Raw genomic sequence first — 23613 nt, forward strand, 5'->3', positions numbered from 1 at the left:
ATGCTAAGTGAAAGAAGTCAGACAGAGAAAGGCAAATACCATATGATCTCACTTATGTGTGAAATCAAACAATAAATACATAAACCGAGCTCACAGACACAGAAAACAGATTAGTGGCTGTTGCCAGAGGTGGGGGTGGGCGAAATAGGTCAAGGTGTTCAAAAAGTACAAACTTCCAGTTAGAAGATAAGCAAGTCCTGGGGATGTGATGCGCAACATGGTGACTATAATTAGTATTACTGTGTTACATATTGGAAAGTTGCTAACAGAGAAAATCTTAACGGTTCTCATCACAAGAAAAATAAGTTCTGTAACTATGTACGGTGATCGACATTAACTACACTTATTGTCGTGATCATTTTGCAAGACAAGCAAATACCAAATCATTATGTTGGCCACCTGAAACGAGTACGATGTCGTATGTCAATTATATCTCAATGAAAAACAATCTTTCTGGAACCTGGTATGCTGCGCAGCGCTGTGTTCCTTGGGCTATAACCACCATTTGCTACCTTTCTGTGCCAATAAGATTTTCTTTTCCGCAAGTCACCATACCCCCGGTAATTTTCAAATAAAACTGCTCTCTCGTGTTGAAAGAGGTCTACCTGACCTAAAATCACCTCATATGAGACAAGCCTCCACGCACCCCCTCCACCACGAGAGGCCCACAGAGTTGGGTCCTGGTGGTTTTTTCCAAGAACCCAAATCCCTGGCACTGGCTGACTGGCCAATGGTGGACACATGACCCAGGCGAGCCAATCAGATTCTCTCCCCTGGGAATTTGGAAGTGAGCCCTACAGCTACTCCCTAGGGCTGTGAACTTGGGCTATAAGGTGGGCCCATTTGGCGGCGTGCACACTCAGGCAGGTAGATCAACCCAGGACAGCACAAGGGAATGCAGAGTAGGGGCACGGACGCCTCCGTTGCACCTTCTGCGCAGGACCTCTGTACCCATGTTAGAGGGACCCACTTTGGGGCGGGGCTGGTCCAGGGGGGACCCTAATCGCTAAGTTTAGAGCTGGACGCTCTGGCACCCCCACAAGGCAGGTCATGATTGTCCCGGGCCCTCTCTTCCCAAGTTAACCCTCACTGTCCCACCAGTGCCTTCTGCCAAAAACACAAATAGCCACCCAACCAGCATACCTCGGGTCTGCCAATGCTTCTTCGGACCCTCGCCCCGACCCCTTCCGACTGCTCCCGGCTGAGCACAGACAGGGTAACCTTCTTGGAGGAGGCCATGTCCAAGTCTAAAAAGAGTGTTCCAACGCTGAGCTGTAGAGGAGAGAGGGCCAGAGGGGGAACAAAATAAAAGACAAATCATAAAGGAGGGCACATCCAAGGACTACGAAATAAAGGGTACTAAATTCAGACCTGCCCCAAATATTAACAGCTACAGTATATGGACTGCTTCCTCCGTACAACACCTGGCTTAGGTCATCTAAAATAATGTTGGGGACCATGTATGGTACTAACTAGGTTCCCAGCACCCCACTAATTATTTGCAATCGTTACCTCATGCAATCCTACAGCCATCACTTACCAGGTTTAGCAATAACAGTTCGGCCGGGCACTTACTAACCTCTAATGAGTGCTGTATCCGCTTTATCTCACTGCAATCTCTCAAGTCCCGCCAGGGAGATGCCACCATGAGGTAGAAAGATTTATGTGGTGACACACGGAACACGAAGGAAATCCGTGAGGTCTGTGACTCTCACCGGAACACGCCAAAGATCTTGGCACTGAAAGGATCTTCGAGGGTCACCAAATTCAAAGACCCATCTTACCCCGCAGTTCACGGGCAACTTCAGCGGCAAGAAATCTTTGAGTTTTGTCAGGAAGTCTTCAGGAGCACGGGAAACCCCCGGGTGTTCCTGCCAATGCATCCTGTATTTCAGGACCAATCTACACCCCGCCTTTAGTATTCAAAAGCGTTTTCTCTCGGCGGGCCTAAGTTCTGCCGACTGGAGTATCACAGAACCAGTAATGATCAATCCCTTTTTCACTTCAAATGCTTGCAGACAGCAGTGCCACCAAATCCCTAAAACTCTTCTTCAAGCGAAACACAATCCACTCCTTCAAAGATCCCAACTCAGACCTAGAGAGTCGCTTTGGCAAGAAGCAGAGACTCCAGAGCCGGAGAGCCTGGGTTTGCATCCGGGCTTCACCCAGTCCCAGCTGTGCGACCTGAGGCCACCTGCTAACCCTCTGTGTTCCTCAGTTTTTCCATTTGTGAAATAGGGGTAAGAAGCCTGCCAACCTCAACGGGGTGTGGTCGGCGCTCTAAGAAGGTTAGCTGCTGTCACTCAGAGCCCTCCACTCGGCCACGCCCCCCCAGTCAGTCACCACGCGTCCTCCCGGGAGCAGGCAATCAGTAAATACTTCCTGGGTGCTGGACAGGGGGGTTCCGAAATGAGCTTAATCCTCAAAGCCGTCCAGAACTGTCATCACACACGTACAAGCAAGCACGAAGGGTCTCGCCCCTACCTATCTGCACTACTTCGAGGTCCTTCCGGACTCCCCGCCCGGAAATCCGAGGCACCCGAACCACGGACGCGGCGCTTACCGGATCGCAGTGCTTTGCCGCCAGGAAAGCCGCCTCCCACCTTCGCCAAACGTCAGGGTCCTACTTAAGCGTCCGCCGGCAGCTCCCGGGAGCCTGGGCCGGGAGTCTACGGCGGGCCGGGGAGGGCGGGGCCCCGCGCGGCGCTCCCGGCACCGCCGCCCCCGCGGGCGCGCGGCCCCCACGCGGCGGCAGCTGGAGCCCGGGCGGCGGCGCGGGGCGCGAGGGCGCCTCACCGTGACTCAGCGTTTCGCCGCCCGCGGCCGCAGCGGGGCGGGAGGCGGGAGTCTGCGGGGCTCGGGGGGGCGGGGGCGGGCGAGGGTGCGCTCCCGTCTCTGCAGGCCGCCGGGCTCCTCCCGCGCCCCCTTCCGCCCCTCCCCTGCCTGCTCCGCGACCCAGCGACCTCTGCGCCCCTCCCGCCCCGGAGAGGCGCGCCCCCGCGGGCGTCCGGGCGGGAGCTCCCGGCCCGTCAAGGACCCGCCCCCACCTCGTTAGGAGGCCCGTCGTTCACTGGAGTCTCTGGTCGCGCGTCCCTCAGAGCCGGGGCTGCACGTTCCAATCGTGCCTCCGGCACTTGTTAGCTGTGCGACCTGGGGCAGCTGGCTCAGCCTCTCTGTGCCTCCAGCTCCTCCACTGCAAAACAGGGGTGGGGATAATGGAACCAGCCTGGTAATGAGAATTAAGTGAACTTGGTGTGTCCTAAGCACGACACAATTGTTTGTTGCATAAATATGTCGCCTGCTGTTTGGCCCTTAGAATGGGAGGGGGGGAACGGTGGAGGTGAGGGCAGGAATGGAGGCGCGACACTCTTGCCTGAAGAAGAGACAGGCTCGCGCCGGGCGACAGTTGGGTAAGAGCGCGCTTGTCGTGGGCGTGCTTGTGGACAGGCATTGAAGAGTTTTCCCAGGGCAGTGCACAGTCGCAGCGCCGGTGAGCGCGTCCAGCTCCCTGCTGGGGTTGTTAACCAGGAGGACGGGCACGGCCGGCCGCCAGCTTCTGTCCTCCAAACACCAGAAGAGCTTGTTGTGTGGTTTAGAGAAAGGAAAGAAAGTGGCACTTCCAAAGCGGGGACCAGAAAACTTTGTAAAGGGCCGGATGGTAAATGTTTTCAACTCTGCAGGCCACATATGTTCTCTGTGGAGACCGTTCCAAGGTTGGCCTCTGTAGCAACAAACCAGCCATAGACAACATGGAAGTAAACGGGGGCGGCTGTTTCAATAAAACTTCAGTTATGGCTCCTGTTGGGGAGGGAGGATTTCCTCTGCCCTTCAAGGTCCTTGTAGCTGGACTGAGAATCAAGTCGACGGGAGACAGATTAACAGGAGAAAATCGAATTTAATTCTGTGAGTACGGGGAGTTCGCAGAGCTGTGAAATTCCAAAGACAGCGAGGCAACATGAGGCTTTCTGGCATCCTGAGCTCAGGACAGGGATGGGGGTGTGGGGACACAAAGGGAAGAAGACCATTGGCGGAAGGTGAGAGGAGATGTTTGGAAAACAAAGGTTGCCGTGCTCTGCACGTCAGTCTCTAGGTAAAGAGGAATCTCTGTTAATCACGTCCACCCTCCACCCCCCACTCGCCCATCTCCTCTCATCAGGACCAAGGTTATCCGTTCCACCACCGAGGCCGAGATTTAATAGGCAAGCATCTCTAGGAGAGGGGATACGTTTAATCTTCCATCCCAGTAGGTGTAAACCATTCACATCGGATCCCAACCTCCATGTAGATCATTTTAGCACCAGAGGAGTAAATGCAGGAGGTGGTGGGGCGATACCCCCACTGAAGAGATTCCAGGGCAAAAGCGCAGGCTGTAGAGAGACACTACTGGAGCCCTTGGAGGCTTACTCTTTAGCAAAGAGAGACAGACATTAAAGGTAATAAATAAATCGTGCAGCAGGTGTCAAATGCTGTGGAAAGAGACGAAGCGGAGCAGAGAGAGGGAGATCCTCAGCGCTGGGTGGAGTGAGATTGTAGTACTAAACAAGGTGGTCCAGGTAGGGCTCGTTAGGAAGATGCCACTTGAAGCAGAGCCCCGAGATGAGGACATGAACCAGGCAGATGTCTGTGGCAGTTTGCCAAGCAGAGGAAACCACCGAATGCTGACATTTGGAATCAGAAGCAGGTAGATGGTGTTTAAAGCCATGGCACAAATGAATTTTTTAAAGTGGGGGGAAAGAACAATAGAGGTCAGCCAGAAGCCAGAAGAAGCTCGCTCGTGCCTTAGAGAACGTTCCCGAGGGTGTCACTGGGTACGGGTGCCAGCGCAGAGGATAATTTGAACAGATTAAATCACGTAATCGCAACAGCAGGTTGCCACAACAAGTTGGAATTAAACTAAAGACGTGCCAAATACAAAGCCAAAGAAAGGTTCGGGAGACGTGGCAGAGGAAGCGAATGAATAGAAGAAGTCAATAAATCTACGACATTTGACTCAGAGGAAACCACTCCCCACGACTGCCCCAGAGAGTTTCAAGGCCCAGAGAGTTTCAAGGATGGGGATCCTAAGAGATTGTGCCCAGGTGTTTCCAGTACTGGACTTAAACCTTCTCACTTGGGGGTTCTGCCTCCGCTAGACATAAGGCCCCTGAAGCTGTGGGCTGCCTCTGTTCTGTTTACTCCTGTCTCTGCTGGGCCCACGGCAGGTTCTCACTAAGACCCAACCGGATGATGAGTGAACAGCAATGATGCGAATCCCGCGTCCACCCAAAGGAATACTCTTTGCAAGTCAGTAGCTTCACTCTCGTCTGCCACCCCAAGATTTCATCACACCGTGGAGGTTTCCAAATAAGTCTGAGTAGCCAAGCGTGTATAAGTTAATACAGTTGTCAACGCAATGCCAAAAGGCTGGCTGTGGTTTTCGGCCGTTGATAGTAGAGCCTAAAAGAACTCATTAGATGTATTTCACGTTACCGGTCAGCGTGCACCAGAGAAAAGGGTGGAATGAGGAAAGCCGAAAGCGGTGATGTTGTCAGAATGATGTCCAGCGACAATCACGCTTTTTCATTGCAATCTTGGTGCATTGGCCAAACTGATCTCTTTTCTGCTTCTGGATTTCTTAATACCTTAAGGTGGGGAAATGTGCCCCTTTTGGGTCATATTAACTGTCTTTATCTGTCGCATATTCTCCAGCCTCCCCTCGCCCAGGGTCCACTTGGAGTGTTCACTGCTTTCTCTCTGTGCACTTTGGCGTTACCTCACGGTTTCCTGATTCTTGAGAGAAGTCAGCGTCAGAAGCGGGGTTTTGCCGAGATATTTTCTTGTCCTTTCCAGCACAGAACTCTATAAACAAAGGCAGGGTTATCACATGTACCCGGCAGCTGCCTGGGAAAAGCAGGAGCTGTAGTTATCAAAATTGGAACCTTTATGAAAAATGCTTTTGTCTCCGTTTTTGTTGCGTTCAATCAGATCAACAAGTGTTGGCTAAGTGCTGAGCGTGGTTTCCTGTGGGATTGTGCAAGGCCCTTGCAGGACAATAAACGTTTTGGGGGCACTGAGTAATGTAGCCATTTCTGACCCAGCAGCCGGGAAAATGTGAGACAATTTGCTGCCGCTGGAAGGAGGGCAGCGGGGGCCGTGTTCCTGCAAGAGCAGACCAACCTCAACCGCGGCGGACCCCGGCGGCGGACCCAGCCAAAATGGTGCGTTTCGTGCAGGTGCCTACACGATGTCATATCCTACAGGCAAATAGGCTCAGGACGATGAATTGCCGGGGCTCCTCCAGGGACTTTGGATGAGACCGTGCAATTTGGAGGCCTGCTGTGGATTTGCTGTAAATCCCCCCCCGCGTTCAGAATCTCGTTCGGGGAAGCCGTCGGGTTGTGTGTATTTCACCGTCGGCTCCAGCTAGCTCTGTGGCTTTCTCCGTAGAGTTCTGTACGCATTGCCGTTCCGTGCCTTTGCATATCGGCTTCCTAACTGCTTCCGAAGAGACAGAGCAATGTTAGTCATACCTTCTTTCACTTATCTGTGTTTTTATGATGTTATTTTAACTACAAATATTTGCTCGCAGGTTCCCGAAGTCTTCCAAAATCTGGGGCTTGGGGGTGTCTTAGATGGAGATGGAAGGATGGGGGAGGTGAACCTTTCAGTTGCACCACAGCCATACAATTTTGCAAGTTCTTGTGGACCATGAGAATTTCACTGGATTTAAAGAGTAGCGCAACTGTAACGTGGTCTAGCTCAGTGCTTTCCAAACTCTCACGAGCACAGGCTGACGCTGATACTGCCGGCCCATGGACCACGCTTAGAATAACATCCACGTATTGGTTTGTGAGAAACCCAGTGGCACAAATACACAGTCAGGAAGGGGCTGGTTCAACCTGATTCTAAGGTGACCAGTCCCAGGGCCAAAAGCTTGTAACAGACGCATGGGTCAGGTGCTTGCTGACCAGAGAATCCCTGGGGTATATTCCTGCCTCTCACGATCCCCTATTCCCAGGATCTGGTGAAGGGAGATGAGAACTGAAATTTTATCACTGAGGGTCATTTCACTGTCGTCAGTGTCTAACCTTTCCTGTGGTCTTTTTTTTTTTTTTTTTAATTTTACATATGGAGTGATGAGGGGAAGGGGTACGGAGTTTAGGAATATCTACTAGCCTGCTAGGCATCATACCGCCATTTTCTCTTGATCCTCATAAAGCTTTGACGTGGTTATTGTTTTAGTCCCTTTACAGATGGGGAAGCTGGGGTTTAGCAGGGTTAAGTAACAGGCCAGGTTGCACAGAGACAGAGACAGAGCAGGGATTTGAACCCGCCAGCGTGGTGCTTTTGCCCACACCAACCTGTATCACCTAAGCAGTGTTATGGGCTACTAATTCAGCATAAGGTATTAGGACAAGGATTTATCGCTTTTTGTTTTTTTCCTAACCACCCCATAGGGTAACTGAATTAGGACATACCCCATGGGAGGGGGGGGGGGGGAGTCTGGCCTATTCTACAGGGTAAACAAATGCAAATTTTTAAGCTGCTTTAACAGTGCCTGGCGTAAGGCACACCCTCCTTAAATGTGAGCTAGGATTCGATCGCTCATATCCTTCAAGGTCTGGTTCTAATGCCTCCCTTCCATAATGTCTTTCTTGATTACCTTAAGAAATGACTTTCCTTCCTCAGGCCTTTCAGGGCAAAGAGATCCTGGACTCTGCTCTAGCACTTGAGTCATTTCTTTCCACCTTTCTGTTTTTCTTTTTTTCAACATTTATTTATTTCTGAGAGAGAGAGCGCGCCAGCAGGAGAGGGGCAGAGAGAGGGGCTGTGCTGACAGCAGAGAGCCTGATGCGGGGCTCGAACTCAAGAAACGTGAGATCCTGACCCGAGCTGAAGTCGGACACTCAACCGACTGAGCCACCCAGGCGCCCCTCTACCCTTTGCTTTCTTAACCATGATTCAGTGCCCCTAATGCGCCCAGAACTTTCCCGTAGCTTTCTCATTCAAGCCACAGAAAACGACAGAGGCGTGACCCATCTCATCTTACAGGTCAGAAAGCCGAAGCTTAGGACAGGGCAGGGCCTTGGTCAGGGTGACACAGCACACAAATGACAGCCCTATAGGCTCCTCCGTGCCTTCTCAGTCCACCACCCTCCGGCCGCCCGGCACGCTAATCAGTTATGAAACCTATCTCTCAAGTCTGCTCCTGATCTCTCGGGCAGTGGAGGTCTGGTCCTCATTTGGGGAACCACTCGCTTGATGTCCGGCCCGCTGCAGGCTCGAAATCGAAATCGAGTGTGCTGGAGAGACCTGCAGAGTGACCTCCTTACTCTCCTGCTAATGGTTCCTCACAAATGTTAAATAAGCATGGCGCTTCCAAGTCATGGTCACTCAGCAGGCACCTTCAGTGTGAAAGTGACATAATGGTTGCTGGCTTCCTAAGAGAAAATACTATGTCGATTTCTGCCAGTGTTTTGGGTGCTGGTTCTTGTTTTTGCGTCCCCTGCACTTTAATCTCTTTCTAGTTTCACGCGCTTATGGAAATAGGCAGCCTGGGCTATTTGGTAGGCAAACTGATGTGTCTATACCATGTAGGTGGTAATATGAGACACCCGCCGCATTCCACCGGCTCCCCTATGGAAATCGATTTCTGGCTAATACGAACTAGCTTTAGGATCTTGTTTCATTTTGAAAGTCTTCTGAGCCTTCCCAATTGAATTTCCCTTAAATATGGGTACACAGAGCCAGATTTGCCAGTTGTCGGACAGGCATTTGAGTCAACAGTGGTACCTGAGCCTGGTGACTTATTGTCCTAACACAGGGAGGAAACATTGCATTGCTAAAAATTAGTCATCACCACTGGTTATCTCTTCCTATACCAAGGGAGACCATAAAAATGCCTTCCATTTGGAATCTAGGCTAATCTAGGAGAAGAGAGAAGTACAAGGAAGAGATAGAAGCAAATAGAAGTAGAAAGGCAGGTCCAAACCTGAGCAAGAGCCAGATATGGTCTTAGAAGAAACTGATCTGGATGAGACAAAAAGCATGAGTAATCAAAATGGGGCTCTTCAAGGGTGTTAGGAAGCTCTGGGGCCTGCTGACGGAGTTGAACTCTGAAGGTCTCCAACGACATGTGGCTCCAGACGTGTGTTACACGAGAACGACAGATTGCAGACCTATCTGCACAGAGTGCGAACTCATTTTTGTGAAAATAAATACGTGCACGTATGTATTCAAAAGAATCTAGACGTGTGTTCACCAAGATGTTAACAGGTTTTTTTTTCCTTTGCTTATTTGTAGTTCTTCATTTTGTAGAATAAACATACATCACATCTGATTTTAGAAATGAAAGCCAAAAAATTCACAAAAGGCAGGACTTTGGAATGAACAAATTTGTTGCAATTTGACAAATTATGTGGCATCAGGTGCAACAACATGCATAAAGCCTTGGAGATATATCAGAAAGTGTGTCCAAGGACTTGGAACGGTCATTTTGAGCCCATTTTCTTCTTCCCCTCAAGATACAAAAGCAACTTTGAGAATTTCATTTCTCAGTGATTTCTGCGACTCACCATACTGATTTTTTAGATAAAATTTCCCTCCCCCAAATTTTAATGTAATGAATGTAGAAGTTCTATAAACAGAAAAGCATGTGTACTAGGAAAGGCTGCTTATACATTGACATTGCAGTTTGCATTTTTAAAACAGTGCTCTTGGGGCGCCTGGGTGGCGCAGTCGATTAAGCGTCCAACTTCAGCCAGGTCACAATCTCGCGGTCCATGAGTTCAAGCCCCGCGTCGGGCTCTGGGCTGATGGCTCAGAGCCTGGAGCCTGTTTCCGATTCTGTGTCTCCCTCTCTCTCTGCCCCTCCCCCGTTCATGCTCTGTCTCTCTCTGTCCCAAAAATAAAAATAAATAAATAAATAAATAAACGTTGAAAAAAATAAAACAGTGCTCTTAGTGTGACAAGTCCATTCAGTATCTGAAAAAGTTTTGAAAAGTAAACTTTCTCTCTTATTTTGAAGAGTAAACTTTCTATTCAACTAATCAGATCTATTTAACTTGCATTCTGCTTTGAGGAGTCATATTCTAGCTGTGGAGACAAAAGACGTTTGACAAAAGTTTTCACAGTTTTTTTTTTTTTTATGCTTTCTTAGTAAAACTTTTAATTACAGGAATATAAAAGGCAAAAGTGCCCTAAAACTATACCCAGTGTGTGGTATGGCTTCCCAAGAGGGGAATTAACTCAAAAACACTAGACCCTGCACAGTTTCAGTAACCCTTCAAGCAAATCTCTTCCGGCCATTGACTCTGGGTATAGGAAATAATCTTATCTGGGAACGCCTGGGTGGCTCAGTCAGTTGAGCATCCAACTCTTGATTTTGGCTCAGATCATGATCTCAGGGTCGTGGGTTTGAGCCCTGTGTCGGGCTCCACACTGGGTGTGGAACCTGGTTGGGATTCTGTCTCTCCTCTCTCTGCCTCTGCACTGCTTGTGCCTCTCTCCGCCCACCCCCCAAGAAAAGAAAAGAAAAGAAAAGAAAAGAAAAGAAAAGAAAAGAAAAGAAAAGAAAAGAATCTTATCTGACCAGGCATATGTGTAGAGTTTCTAACGAAGGCAAAGGTGAAAAGTAGGTGTACTGTCTTCCCAGGTCCTGCTGGGTTTACTACCCCCGACCTCTGCCCCATCTTTGAGTCCAGGGGCCACGAAACCAGTGACCATGACAAATAGCACCCACTGTGGTCAAAAGAAACCCATTCTACTTTCCCAAAGGAATTATGCTTTTCTTTCCAGATAAAACGATATTCAAAACAGAAAGTGACCGATGGATAAGATTTGTAATGGATAAGATTTCCATTACTTCTGCCTCTAAAGCAACCGATGCCCTTGGAGAACATTTGAGGGATTAATAGTCACTTCATCTGTATAAATAATGAACATACGCTGACTTTTTGATTCCCGTTTCTACAGTGGTGTGGTCTATGTCAGGAGGGAAGCTGGCTGGACCTGATGGTGGTTTATTCAATGTGTCTCCCTTCCTTCCCGCTTCCCTGCCATAGTGGGCCCATCACGCTCTGGGCCAGTGAGAAGTGGCCTTTAACGATTGGACAGGTTCACTTGGCATCCTCTCCCATCCACACAGAGCAGTGCCTCTGTGGGTGCTTCCTGATAGAGAGTGATAAATAGGATGCAAATATGTTCTTTGTAATCCATGATCTTGGCATAGCCAGAGGGAATATGAGCACCTGTGCCTCAGGACAGTAACTTTTTGCTTAGACCTCGAGAGTTGACTCGACGTTAAGGACCCACAAGCACACCCGAGCTGATCAAATGTAAGGTGAGTAAAGTTAACGATACGCAGATTATCAGTAGACAAAGAACGATAGAAATTATTGAACCTCTGACTGCTAATAATCCTGAGATTTCACAAAACAAAGAACTTAAGAAAGTTTACCTTTTGCGGCCCACTACTTAACATTACTTTAAAACAAAACAAAACAAAACAAAACATTACTTTTCGTTACCAGATCTGATATCAGACCTGAGGGTGAAGCAACAGTCTTAGTAGCACCAGAAAGTTAATGTATTTATTTTTTAGAAATACCTTAAACTTTCACGGCAACATGGTTCGGGAAGGAAAAGCAAGACTGTTTTTAGTTTGTAAGGTACCAACTTTTTTTTCAGTTTCTTAAAAATTGATTTGGGTAGCATTTTTTAAATGTTTTGTTCTCAGAAATCCTGAAAATCATATCCGTGCCCTTTATGTTAAAGCTCTGATTATGATCAGGAACTGTGGGTAGCACTTACAATGCTATCAGAGTCTCACAGTGGTTTGGATGATTTGGTCAAAGAGGAGTCACATTGACAGAGAGAAATTTGTTGGCCAATCACTTCAGACACGGTGAGCTGTCTGGAGTCCAAATATTTCAAAGTTTGAGCAAATCCAATTCGATTCAACAAATGCCCGGAGAATGCTTAAGGAATAAGGAGACCTTTGATAAGGTGGTCTGGGGGCAGGTGCAACGATGGTGGGTTTATGAGCCAGAATGGGATGAGTACGATACAAAAAATATCGTAAACAAATCAACATATTTATACCAGTCAGAGCCAAAGCAGTAGGAATGAAGGGCAGGCGCATGTGTATTTAAGAGACTGCTTAGTTAAATTTTTTTCTCTAGTCCTAAATATAAGTTGTAGAAATTATATTATTTATATTATCCCTGACTGACAAAGAGTTGGCTAAAAATTCTGAAGGCTAAAAGAGAACGTCGCTGGGTGCTACACACACTCATTTTCATTATTTTATTTTATTTTATTTAGGACGACGATATGGACACAAAATCCATTCTAGAAGAACTGCTTCTCAAAAGGTCACAGCAAAAAAAGAAAATGTCGCCAAGTAATTACAAAGAGAGGCTTTTTGTTTTAACCAAAACAAATCTCTCCTACTATGAATATGACAAAATGGTGAGACCCTACTTATTCCATTGTTTTTGTACTGTTTATTTTTCTTGAGTCTCCACAAAGTGCTTAATTATAATGGAACAATGTCACCCTTCTTAGCTTACATAGTAAAGATCAACTTGCCCTCACTTATCACATGGTCTTTTCTTAACCAAGGTATGAGTAATTCAAGATAAAGGGCTTTAAAATACTGGCTAACTTTACTAAGGCAAATTGTACCCTTTAGAACAGTGGTCCTCAACTGAGGGGGGTTTGGCCCCCCCAGGGGACATTTTTGGTTATCATGATGGGGGGGGGTGTGCTACTGGCATCTAGTGGGTACAGGCCAGAGTTACTGCCAAACATCCTATAACGTGCAGAACAGCCCCCACAACAGAGAACGATCTGGCCCCAAAGAGTGCTGAAGATAAGAAACACTGCCTTAACACTCTGCTGGAAATAAGACTATTTCTATAAAGCTGAGAATTCTATCAGAGCAGAAATACTGAAAGACTGTCTTAAAATTGGAACAAAATTAAGATGCTTCCTGGAGTTAAATTTTGATTTTCCCAGGTGGATTAAGCAAGCACGTGACAGGTGATTGGAAATGTGTTTCAAGATTATGAAACAAAAATTAAGTACTGCTTGAAGACTTGCTTTTGGAGGTGTATATATGAGCTTGTGTCCACACTCGAAAACATATTCTGTTGCCATTGGATTTTGACCACGATGGAATAATTGGAAGAATTCTCACATCGCCGTCCCACCTCTCAATCTCCCTCCTAGGATAACCTTCACTTTATGCTTTTCCTTGTGTGCCATTGTGCATTGCATGAGGCATCTAATATTTTGGTTTTTAATTCAGAAAAGAGGCAGCAGAAAAGGATCAATTGAGATTAAGAAAATCAGATGCGTGGAGAAAGTAAACCTTGAGGAGCAGACCCCTGTGGAAAGACAGTATCCGTTTCAGGTAAGGGGCGGGACAGGGACAACGTTCTATTGGGCGGATGGCTTTTGTTTTAATATTTTCGATCGTGAACTCAATATATGGTCGATAACCAAAGGTGTTGCGAAACGATGAAGACAGTGACAAGGCTTGACACGTCCCCAGATGGGAGCTGGGCATTTTGCTGAAATTCTACCTACCGATCTGCTTCGCTTGGAGGGAGAAAAGAAAGGATGAGCAAGTAGCCACAGTGGCCTGACTTGTCCTGGGGCCTCACAATCTTTCATCAAACACTGCTAAGCATTTCCAAGGGGCTACAAGGTACTAGACACACTATAAGGAGTCAAATGCCATCCTTGTCCCCAAGGCATTTCCAGATCATTATAAGGCAGTGAGGGTGAGTGTTAAGATGAAGGTCTGCAGAGGAGCCGTGGTGACCCAGGAAGCGGAAGCTCAGTCCTCACTCCCAAAGGTCAGGGAGATGATCTATCTATTGGAAGTGACCCTCGGGTTAAGAAAGACCAGTGGTTAGCCCAGCAAAAACAGGAAGGGCAGTGAAACAAAAGAAACAGCAGATGTCAAGGCCCTGTAGCTGAAGTAGGAATAACACCAGCCTTGTGAGCAAGTGAAGGACATGAGCCTAGAAAGGTGGGCACGGCCATATCATGAAAGGCTTCGCACAGCATACTAAGGAGTTTGCATTTTACCCTGAAGTATTTTGTGCAATGGTATGGTGCAGAAAGTGTGCCTACAGTACCCTTTGGAAGCGCTTGATCTGCATCGTGCCCTAGTTTTATTACATCATTAATACTTATCTTTCCAATCTAAAGGCAGATGGACCGACTGTCCTTCCGATGGTCAGACTACCCAGGGGTAGTGACTCGAGGGAACTGTGGCCAAAAATGAAATAAAATCATCTGGTTGGTGAACAGGCCATACTTCCTATTTAAAAAAAATTTTTTTAATGTTTTATTTATTTTTGACAGAGAGAGAGCGAGCATGAGGGGGGAGGGGCAGAGAGAGAGGGAGACACAGAATCCGAAGCAGGCTCCAGGCTCTGAGCTGTCAGCACAGAGCCCGATGCGGGGCTCGAACTCACAGACCATGAGATCATGACCTGAGCTGAAGTCGGATGCTCAACCGACTGAGCCACCCAGGTGCCCCCATACTTCCTATTTTAAAAGCAAACATTGCCCAGTTGGAAGAAACCAGGGGAATGTGTGCTCACGGAAGATGCTTCGTATTCTTATCACAGAAGCATGGAACACTCAAAAGAACACAGGCTTTGGAGGCTCACAGAGCTCCTAACTCCACGGCTTATATTTGTCTATTACCATAGACAACACATTCAACCCTCTATCTGAGTTGGTTTCTTCATTTACAAAGTGGGCATAATCGTTTATATTTCATAGAGTTGAAATAGGATTAAAATCTTAAAGTATCTAGGAAAGATTCCAGACAGTAGTAGATATTTAATAAATGGTCTGTAACATTTACCCACAAAAATGCAATAAACTAGAGAACTATCTGGGGAAGACATTATAATGTTCCAACATTTAAACAAGCATCTTAAAGAAGAGAAAATGATTTATGCTGGGGATTCCCAGGGTGGGACACGACCCAAGGAAACAAAGTAACAGGGAGACAGATTTTTACTCAATATAAGCAGGAACTATATAATGATCAGATTATATGGAAATTGCCAAGGGTGGTATAGCAAAGGTAAAGGACATTTCATCCCTGAAGATATTTTTAAGGATAGAACAGGTAAATATTTTCCAATGGGGTATAAAGAGAGTCATGCACTGGGTTGATGGATGGACCAGAACATTCCCAAGACACCTGTCATAGCTAACATTTTGTACTTTCATAATTCTCCATGGTCCAGGGCATGTATGCTGGGACCTCTGGGACCTCAGTGTTCACGAATGTCAGATGCCTCATTGCCATGATTTTCCCAAATGTAGAAGTGTCTGGGAGAAAACAAACTCGGGGGGGGGGTGTGGAGGGTAAAAAGAACTAGATTTTTTTTATCTAATTCCAAAGGTATTGCATATTTCACAAGCAAACTCAACTTTTCTTTTGGATCCCAGAAAATGTGCAGTTGCCCCGGAATGAACCATGGATGCAATTATATCTCAATGAACCCAATCTCTTCCTTTCCAGATTGTCTATAAAGACGGGCTTCTCTATGTCTACGCATCAAATGAAGAGAGCCGAAGTCAGTGGTTGAAAGCATTACAAAAAGGTAATTTGGAAAAGTCATAAAAGATAGCCACCAATTGAGTTCTGTTGAGGCTCCGTGGAGGAAAGATATGGCAGTAAAAGGACCCTCTGCCAAGGGAGAATCCACTGCTTTTCCTAGGAACCTCAGAGAATGGGTCATGCTCATTCTCAGTTTGCATTCTCATTGTTACACGGGGCGAGCCTGTGGATCCGATTCCCTTCCTCCCCGCTCCCCACCCACACAGAGCGGCTATTGTGTCCTCCCAGCAGCGCGGGGGAAGCCAGACCACCTGCTCTCCACCCGCTGTGCCTTTACCAGGGCAAAGTCTAGGTTCTCATGGGGCCTGTGGCTACTGGACTTTGGATGTTTACAGAAAGTTCTATCTAATACTTACCAAGTACTCAATATCTGCCAACTACTGTGGCAAGTACGCTGTAAAATATTTTCTTAAGTAATCCTCTCGACAGCTCTATGGAAGGGGGTAATATTATTCTCCTTTTCTCAGATGAGTGGAATTAAAGAGACGTGGCCGGTGTCACGTACCTAATAATGGAGAACTCGTAACTTGGTGGCCCAAACCCAGCTTTTGAACCAGGGCAGTAGAAATGCTAGGCAAAACTGGGGATTTAATGAAGCTTCTACTCAGGGATTCTTAGGCTGCTCTGGTGACCACCTTTGGCAGAAGAGACAAAATAGTTAGTAATTTCGTGCTATGATATTTTTCCCTTGGATGTTTTTATTATAAAGGTAGGTCCGAGTGTGAGGACAGTATATGACTCAAATGAATGACTCTATTGGTGTGATTTCAGGTACTAAGCCCCCAGGCAGGGTACGGTTTTGTTTTAATTCATTTAAGTTTTAGATGCGGGTTCTTTTCCCGTATACTTCAAATTATACCACTGTAGACGACGACTGACTTTGGTGCAAATACATCCTTTTTTTCTTGTTCCACACGCAGGACTTCATCTTCCCTTTGCACGAAAGAGTTTAGCCCCCTATTCTGTAGATCGAGTGGTCTGGTGAGGGGAGTAGCCTCCCTCTACCCGCTACCAGCGGGGTGAAATGAGAAGGGCATCCCTCTTAGAGACAGACAAATCCGCGTCCAAGTCCTGCTTTGCTGTGTCACCTAATAAAACCATCTCATGTCTCTGGATCTCAGTTTCCCAACCTGTGAAATGGGAGATCACATTTCTTTTTTCCTCGAGTGATCATGAGCCACACACAGATGACGCACATATACACTAAAGTATCCTCCACACCCACGTGAGCCCCTGTGGTTATAGTGGGGCCTCCAGGAGGGGTTTGAGATGCTCCCCACTCAGTCTCCTTTGGCGGGGGGGCTTCGTAGGAGTAGTTGCTATGTAGACACCGCCTGTGTGCAGCTATCAGTCATGCCCTAGAGTCCTTCGTGGGTCCTTCTGGAACTATATATGGCAGGAAGCTTTGGGTTTGGCCCTGGGAAGTTCGGGTAAAGGCAGATGGAAAACAAAGCAAGGCAGGGACAGAGAAGCAAAGGTGAATCTCCTAGCCCCTCATAAAACTTCAGAGAGGCCCTATCACCAGGGCCACCACATGCACAGTAAGCCATCTGTATCAGTTAGTAATGCTTGGGGGTGCAGGTAAAAAGACACTAAACAGAGGTACCTGGGTGGCTCAGCCGGTCAAGCCTCCAACTCTTGACTTTGGCTCAGGTGGTTAACTCACGGTTCATGGGTTCGAGCCCCGCATCTGGCTGTGTACAGCATGGAGCCTTTGAGATTTTCTGTGTGTGTGTGTGTGTGTGTCTCCCCCTCCCTCCCTCCTTCCCTCTTTCTCTCAAAATAAACAAACTTAAAAAAAAAAAGACGACACCGGACGCTGGCTGAAACAAATGCACATTTGTTCCCCTCACACGGTTAGCAAGTCCAGAGGGAGATGGCCCAGGGCCGATGCAGCAGCCCAGTGAAGTCGGGTAAAGACCCAGGCTCCTCCTAACCTTCTGCTCTGCCATCTGGGAAAGGCTCTGGGAGGCCCTGGGAAAGGCTCTGAGCTTCTCCACAAGCGTAACCTGCAAACTTGTGCACGTGTCATACTGGCCAGAACTGTATCCCACGGCCATTTCTACCTGCAGGGGAGGCTGGAAGACAGTATCTGGGGTTTCCAGCCTTCATGCTGGAAAACAGGAAGAGAGAAGGTGGGTGAGATGGGCTGTCAGGGTGAAGGAAACAAAAGAGGAGCATGGTATCAGCTGTCAGGCTGGCCAACCTGCCACAGGAAAACAAAGAAGTTTCCTCACTTAAATCCTCTCCCCTATGAAGACTTTTTGTCCATTGTTTAGCTCAGGTATTATATAAACCGAGGTGGCGCTGGAGGCATAGAACTTTCCAGATAGTAACCTATAGTCGGGAGGTTTGGGCTGACTGAGTGGGGACTCAGGGAGCGTCAGCCACCGTGGTTCTGAATTCAGCTGACCAGATGTGGATGAAGCGTGTCCTTTCCAAAAAATGAAAACGGAAGGGGGGTTGACAGGGAAGCTGGCGTCTGTGCATTGGACTCGAGTAGAAACAGCTTGGGGCTGAGTCTCAGAAGTGCTACTTGCTAGGTCTATGACCTTGAGCAAGCTACAGCACCTCCCTGGCCCTCGGCTGACCTAGCTCTGTAAGTGCCACGACAAGAACAGATGCCTGCAAGGCTGTTGAGGAGATTCAACGAGACGATACACGTGAGGGGAAGCAGGGAAACTCCTATGTACACGTTAACAGACATGAGTTCCTCTTCTTGTCATTATTAAATGGTGGGAGTGTCACAACGTGGACTTTTGGACTCGGTTGGAAAAGAGTTACTCGCCCAGGAATTGAAATTCATTCGTGCAGTAGGAAGTAACAGGAATCCTGGCCTGGTGGGGCAGGGGTGGGGGGCAGAAGGAGCCTGGAGAGTAGGAAGGCAAGTAATATGCTCAAGGAATTGCAATGGCCATTTGGGGACCAAGGTCCGAAACCAGTGTGTTGCAATCTTATTTTTTAATGTTTATTTATTTTGAGAGAGAGAGAGCATGTGCGCACACAAGCAAGTGGGGGAGGGGCAGGGAGAGAGGGAGACACGGAATCCCAAGCAGGCTCCATCCTCAGTGCAGAGCCCGACCCAGGGCTCGATCTCACGACCGTGAGATCATGAGCTGAGCCGAAATCAAGAGCCTGATGTTTAACCGACTGAGCCACCCAGATGCCCCTAGTGTATTGTATTCTTAACCCCATTTGCTTTTTGTTACTTCTGTAATAATTTCCCTTTAGTTCCCATTAATATTTAGTAAGGTTTTTTTTAATGCCAGCACTTTCAGCTAAGCTGAGCTGAGCTAAACTAAGGGAATGATAACACTAAAGCCTCCTGTTCACTGAACACCTGCTCTGAGCCAAACTCTACGCTGGATGCTTTACATACATAAAGATTGGATATGATCCACTGACCCAGCCAAGCAGTTCTTACCTCCAAACACTTCCTTGAATCAGAGCAGAACTCTCCTGGGACTAATATAAGGAGTCCTTAAGATGAATATAAGATCAAGAAGAAAAGAATTGAAGTCACATATAGAACCAGCCCTCCCCACCTAGAAAACCTTCTTGAACTAATCTCTACTAAGACCTCGTGGGTTTCTCTGCTGTATTTTGAGAGAGGCTAATTTGGTGTAGACATGGGATTCGACTCCAGTATTAGAATTTCATTTCTCTGGATTAAACATTGCCCTACTCCCGTATATATATTTTTAAATATGCACATATTCCTAGAAAAGGAGCCCCACAAACCATTCGTTCTTTAGTGTAAACAAGTCAAAGCCATGAAAGACAAAGCAGGGATGAGGTATGGTTCCAGATCAAGGGAAACTAGAAAACTAAATGCCATATGTGATTCTGGATTGGATCCCCGATCAGAAACAGTGAATAATTATAAAGGGTATTATTGAAACAGTTGGAACAATATTGAATATAAAATATTCAGGAAGACTATTGTATCGTGTTAAGTTTCCTGAATTTGATAATGGTATTGCGGTGTGTAAGGGACCGTCGCTGCTAACAGAAGTTATGTGCTGAAGTATTTATGGGTGATATTTTCTAGGTCATGATATCTGCAATGTACTCTCAAATGGTTAACAAAACATAACAACTTAAAAAATTTTTAATAATAATATGTATGCACAGAGAGAAAGATAAAGCAAATGTGGCAAACAGTTAAAAATTGATGAATCTGGGTGAAGGGTATATGGACGTCTGTTGTGCCAGTCTTCAAACTCATCGGTATGTTTGAAATGTTTCAAAATGAAGAGTGGAGGGAAGTACATGTTGCTGAGAACCTTCTTTCCCTCTTGCTAAGATTTAGTCCTATCCTCCAGCCTCCTACAAGAGAACACCATGTACCATAACCCCCTTACTATCTTTACAGATGTATTTCTAACACCCTAGATCACCGAGTTGATCCGCATATATATTTTCTAGTTTTTTGGGTAAGGCTGATACAAGTTATTGTGTTGTTCTCACTATATGCCAGGTTCAACGTTTTTTTTTTTTTGGTTTCTTGTTTCTTTTGGCTTATTAACTTCTGAGTGAAAGACATATCCTTCGGGAACCATTAAATAAGGTTTTCATTGTTCTGTGATAACAGCACTTACTGAACATGTTTCTCCTCTTGGGCCAACGTTTGCTCATGCTGTGTTTTCTTCCCGCCTGTTCCCCAGAGATAAGGGGCAACCCCCACCTGCTGATCAAGTACCACAGTGGGTTCTTCGTGGATGGAAAGTTCCTGTGCTGCCAGCAGAGCTGCAAAGCGGCCCCAGGATGTACCCTCTGGGAAGCATGTAATGTGACCCTTTTGTTGGGCCGGACCCGGGGTGGACGCTGCCCCGTTAGGCAAACCTGCCAAATTCCATAATAGCTCACCAAGTTCGGGAAAACAAGATGTGCCAGATTGGTTGACATCATGAAAATCCAGCCTCAAGAAATGCTAGCGGGCAGACGAAGCCCAGTTCTAGAGTCGATTGAGTCATGTTCACTAAAATAATAACAATATTAACATCTGGCATTCTTTCATGAGAAAGGTTTTTCTTTTTTAATTGGAATCATGAATCCATCAAGCTGTTTATTTCCTCCCGTAATTCTTCCCGGTTTAACATAAACACCAAATGGGTAGAATGTGGTGAACATATCACCATGGTTCATAACCCTAAAATAATAAATCAGAAAAACCACCATTCTGTAAAAAAATATGTCAAAGGATAAAATGTGACTACCACTTTTAATCACCATAGATACCAAAGTGACGGACAACCTAATTTTAAAAGGCATATTTAAAGGATTTGCCATTTCTGTACGTGTTTATTGGTTTCTTAATAACGTCACAGAAGGTAGTGAAGGGTTTGCCTTAAGTGCAATCAGATTCTGTCCAGAGTTATATTCCTAAGAAAATCTGCCTGAGACTTTATCTGGGGACAGAAAAGAAAGCCCACCCAGTGGCTTTAAAGGGTTAACAGAGGGAAGGAATTAGGTTGTTTTCTGCTTGTGCCCTATGGGGTCCCCTTCCATCTCCAGGATACTTACATGAGGCAGTCCCACGTATTTTAGACGTGTATCACTGTTTAGCAATATTGAGTTGCAAATAAATTAAAAAGGAGAACTTATTCTGGGAGCGGTTTTACCAGCCTGGGCAAAATATGCGAGGATTCCACCTTTAACGAATTGAATGAGATCAGCGGTGTGATCCCACTTCATGAACTGTAAGACACACAGGGACATGAGCTATTATTCAACTTCACTCCATCACGGTATTCACCCCTGACAGTCACATTGATGGCGTTACTAGTAATTTGGCAACAAAATCAATGAATAAATGTTCATTGTGTTTTCCACCTTAATTAGACCACACAATGAACGTTTATTAATCTTAAGTATACCACGTTGCCCTTTATACTCACCAATTATAGTGATTTAATGAACTATATAGAAATTGTTGTCTATGGATCCTCCCTCCACCGTAAGGGACTAAGGAATAATGTTTCCTTACAGCATTAATTATCTCCCGCACTTATTCTGTTCAAGATCTGGCATCATTACCCAGCAGGCCAGATTCTAGCTCTGACCTTGCCACCCTAACTCCCTGGGAAGAAGCGGGGGAAAAAGGGCAGAGAGAGCACTGCCTCGGGATTATCTTCCTAGGCTCTGCCTGGATGGCATCTGCCATGCATTCTGGGTGCCACAGGCTCTTTGCCAGCCTCGGAAGAAAACTACAGAATTTGCGGGTGCTGTGGCCCATGAGCAGCTATGATATTGTCTATTTGCCCAAGTAGAACTTCCTGCCTTGGCCTTCTCTGCTGAGTTACAGGGCAGCCCCTGGGTACAGTTACTTGGAAGGAAACAGTTGAGAGTCTTTGCTTCCTTCTGTCTCCAAAATGCCCTAGACCACTCCTTTTCTGGGGCACGTGGCCTATAAGTAAGTTTACCATGCACCCCAGTTTGTTTGCATCAGTCTCCTTCTGCAGCTGGTGACCTGGCATAATTATTAAAAGCTACCGATCCCTGTAAGGAATGTTCCAGCTTGGTTAGTACACCACACGGCCACTGTACTTACAAGGCACCTGACGGCTTCACCCTCATGGCTGGGCATCTACCCACAGGTGCAAGTGGAAAGAGAAACCAACAACTACCATAAGAAATGAAAAAAAAAAAGCATAGGATAGGTTTGTTCACTCATAAATCAGCTACTTACAAGCATCTTGTATGCGTTACTCCAAGAGGAATCAGACATGGATTCTGACCCCAAGCCTCATAGGTATTACCCAACGAGATTAGACATCTGTACTTCAAATACAGGGTGGAAATGAGATATAAATTAACAGTTTAAAGGATTGAGAGGAATTTGAATTTTTTATCTGTTTGGGGAGGATACTGATCACCAGAGGCGGAGGAGTGGTGTTCGAGTTGGGTGTTATACGGGAAAGTAACAACATCACTCCAAAGGGTGCGTCTGAATTCATTTCATCTGAAGCACTGATCACATAAGCTAGTTCATTCTTTTCATTCATGACACTGGGTGCTTGCTTTGTTTAAAGTTCCTTCTGATACGACTTGGCTTTGCTTTTCAGATGCTGATCTGCACGTCACAACCCACGAAGAGAAACACAGAGCTCCCACCTTCCCAGACAGAGTGGTAAGTCAATATTAACAAAAAAAAATGTTTGCATAGTCAGGATATATTACATAAACCATGAGTTGCCGGATTCAAGAGTGGAAAATATGGGCCTCATTCAGACTGCTCAGCAAAGAGAGGGAAACCGTGAGTTATCACCAAGAGCAATGGCAGTATCGAATGATACTGTTGTAGTTCATGCCTTTTCTAACCTATAAGCACATAAGAGTCACCAAACAATGGGTGCAAGCAGGAGAAGTCCTTAAGATGGCATCACACGTAACAGGCAGCTGTTACTTACCGCCATGCCTCCCCCAGCACCAGCATGGCCAAGCCGGCCTCATGTGAATATTCTAGAGAAGGAATGGGCACAAGCAGAAACTAACCTAAGTCTTTCCCTCCATTATCCCTTCAAAGCCACTTGGTGTGCTTTTTTCTCTGTCTCTGAACAGAATCTCCAGGAGATGCCACAGTTTTCTGGTCACTCTCCTTTGAAATAAAATTTCCCAATGACTCGTAGTCATGGGAAGAACCTCTAAATTGTCCCATCCGATGTTATAATCCTACCACTCCAAGCATCACTCTGAGTGACAACTCCTCCCCTTCACATGGCTCAGATGGAAGCCTGCTTCGGGTGAGGGTCATGAAGAAGCTGAAATTTCTGACTCTTTCACAGTTGGGCCCCAGGAAGAGGGGGTCTAATGAAAAACAGTCATACGTGGCTGATCCCATCATGACTCGGTAGGGGTGGCTTCTGGGTGAGACAGTTTTCCAGTGCTGATTCTTTAGCCTCTGGGCAACTTGTGTGGGTTTGCCGCGAGAGCGCAGATCCAAATGTAGTTTTATGACAGAGGGAATGTCTTCA

At 46.6% G+C, this 23613-nt stretch overlaps 2 protein-coding genes across 8 annotated transcripts in view; one reads left to right on the forward strand and one right to left on the reverse strand.

The window, feature by feature from the left end:
* The window catches only part of PIR (pirin), an 88770-nt gene extending 86073 nt beyond the window's left edge, over nucleotides 1-2697 (reverse strand). Inside the window, exons 1-2 of one of the 4 annotated variants that reach the window (XM_006943582.5) lie at nucleotides 2564-2697; nucleotides 1144-1272 (exon numbers count right to left, since the gene is read on the reverse strand). In XM_006943582.5, the coding sequence (XP_006943644.1) occupies nucleotides 1144-1239 (96 nt within the window). In that variant the 5' untranslated portion in view covers nucleotides 1240-1272; nucleotides 2564-2697. Of the gene's footprint in view, nucleotides 1-1143; nucleotides 1273-1579; nucleotides 2203-2563 lie in introns of those variants that run through there. The other 3 variants (XM_045051202.1, XM_045051200.1, XM_004000300.6) reach the window with 3 other exon arrangements.
* Nucleotides 2698-6041: 3344 nt separating this feature from the next.
* Nucleotides 6042-23613, forward strand: part of BMX (BMX non-receptor tyrosine kinase) — a 53496-nt gene continuing 35924 nt past the window's right edge. The window contains exons 1-6 of one of the 4 annotated variants that reach the window (XM_045051195.1): nucleotides 6042-6197; nucleotides 12304-12450; nucleotides 13292-13396; nucleotides 15539-15620; nucleotides 20305-20424; nucleotides 22705-22769. In XM_045051195.1, the coding sequence (XP_044907130.1) occupies nucleotides 6195-6197; nucleotides 12304-12450; nucleotides 13292-13396; nucleotides 15539-15620; nucleotides 20305-20424; nucleotides 22705-22769 (522 nt within the window). In that variant the 5' untranslated portion in view covers nucleotides 6042-6194. Of the gene's footprint in view, nucleotides 6198-10542; nucleotides 11321-12303; nucleotides 12451-13291; nucleotides 13397-15538; nucleotides 15621-20304; nucleotides 20425-22704; nucleotides 22770-23613 lie in introns of those variants that run through there. The other 3 variants (XM_045051194.1, XM_011291615.4, XM_045051196.1) reach the window with 3 other exon arrangements.

The sequence above is a fragment of the Felis catus genome, chromosome X (genome assembly GCF_018350175.1).
Source record: "Felis catus isolate Fca126 chromosome X, F.catus_Fca126_mat1.0, whole genome shotgun sequence".
Taxonomy (NCBI): domain Eukaryota; kingdom Metazoa; phylum Chordata; class Mammalia; order Carnivora; family Felidae; genus Felis; species Felis catus.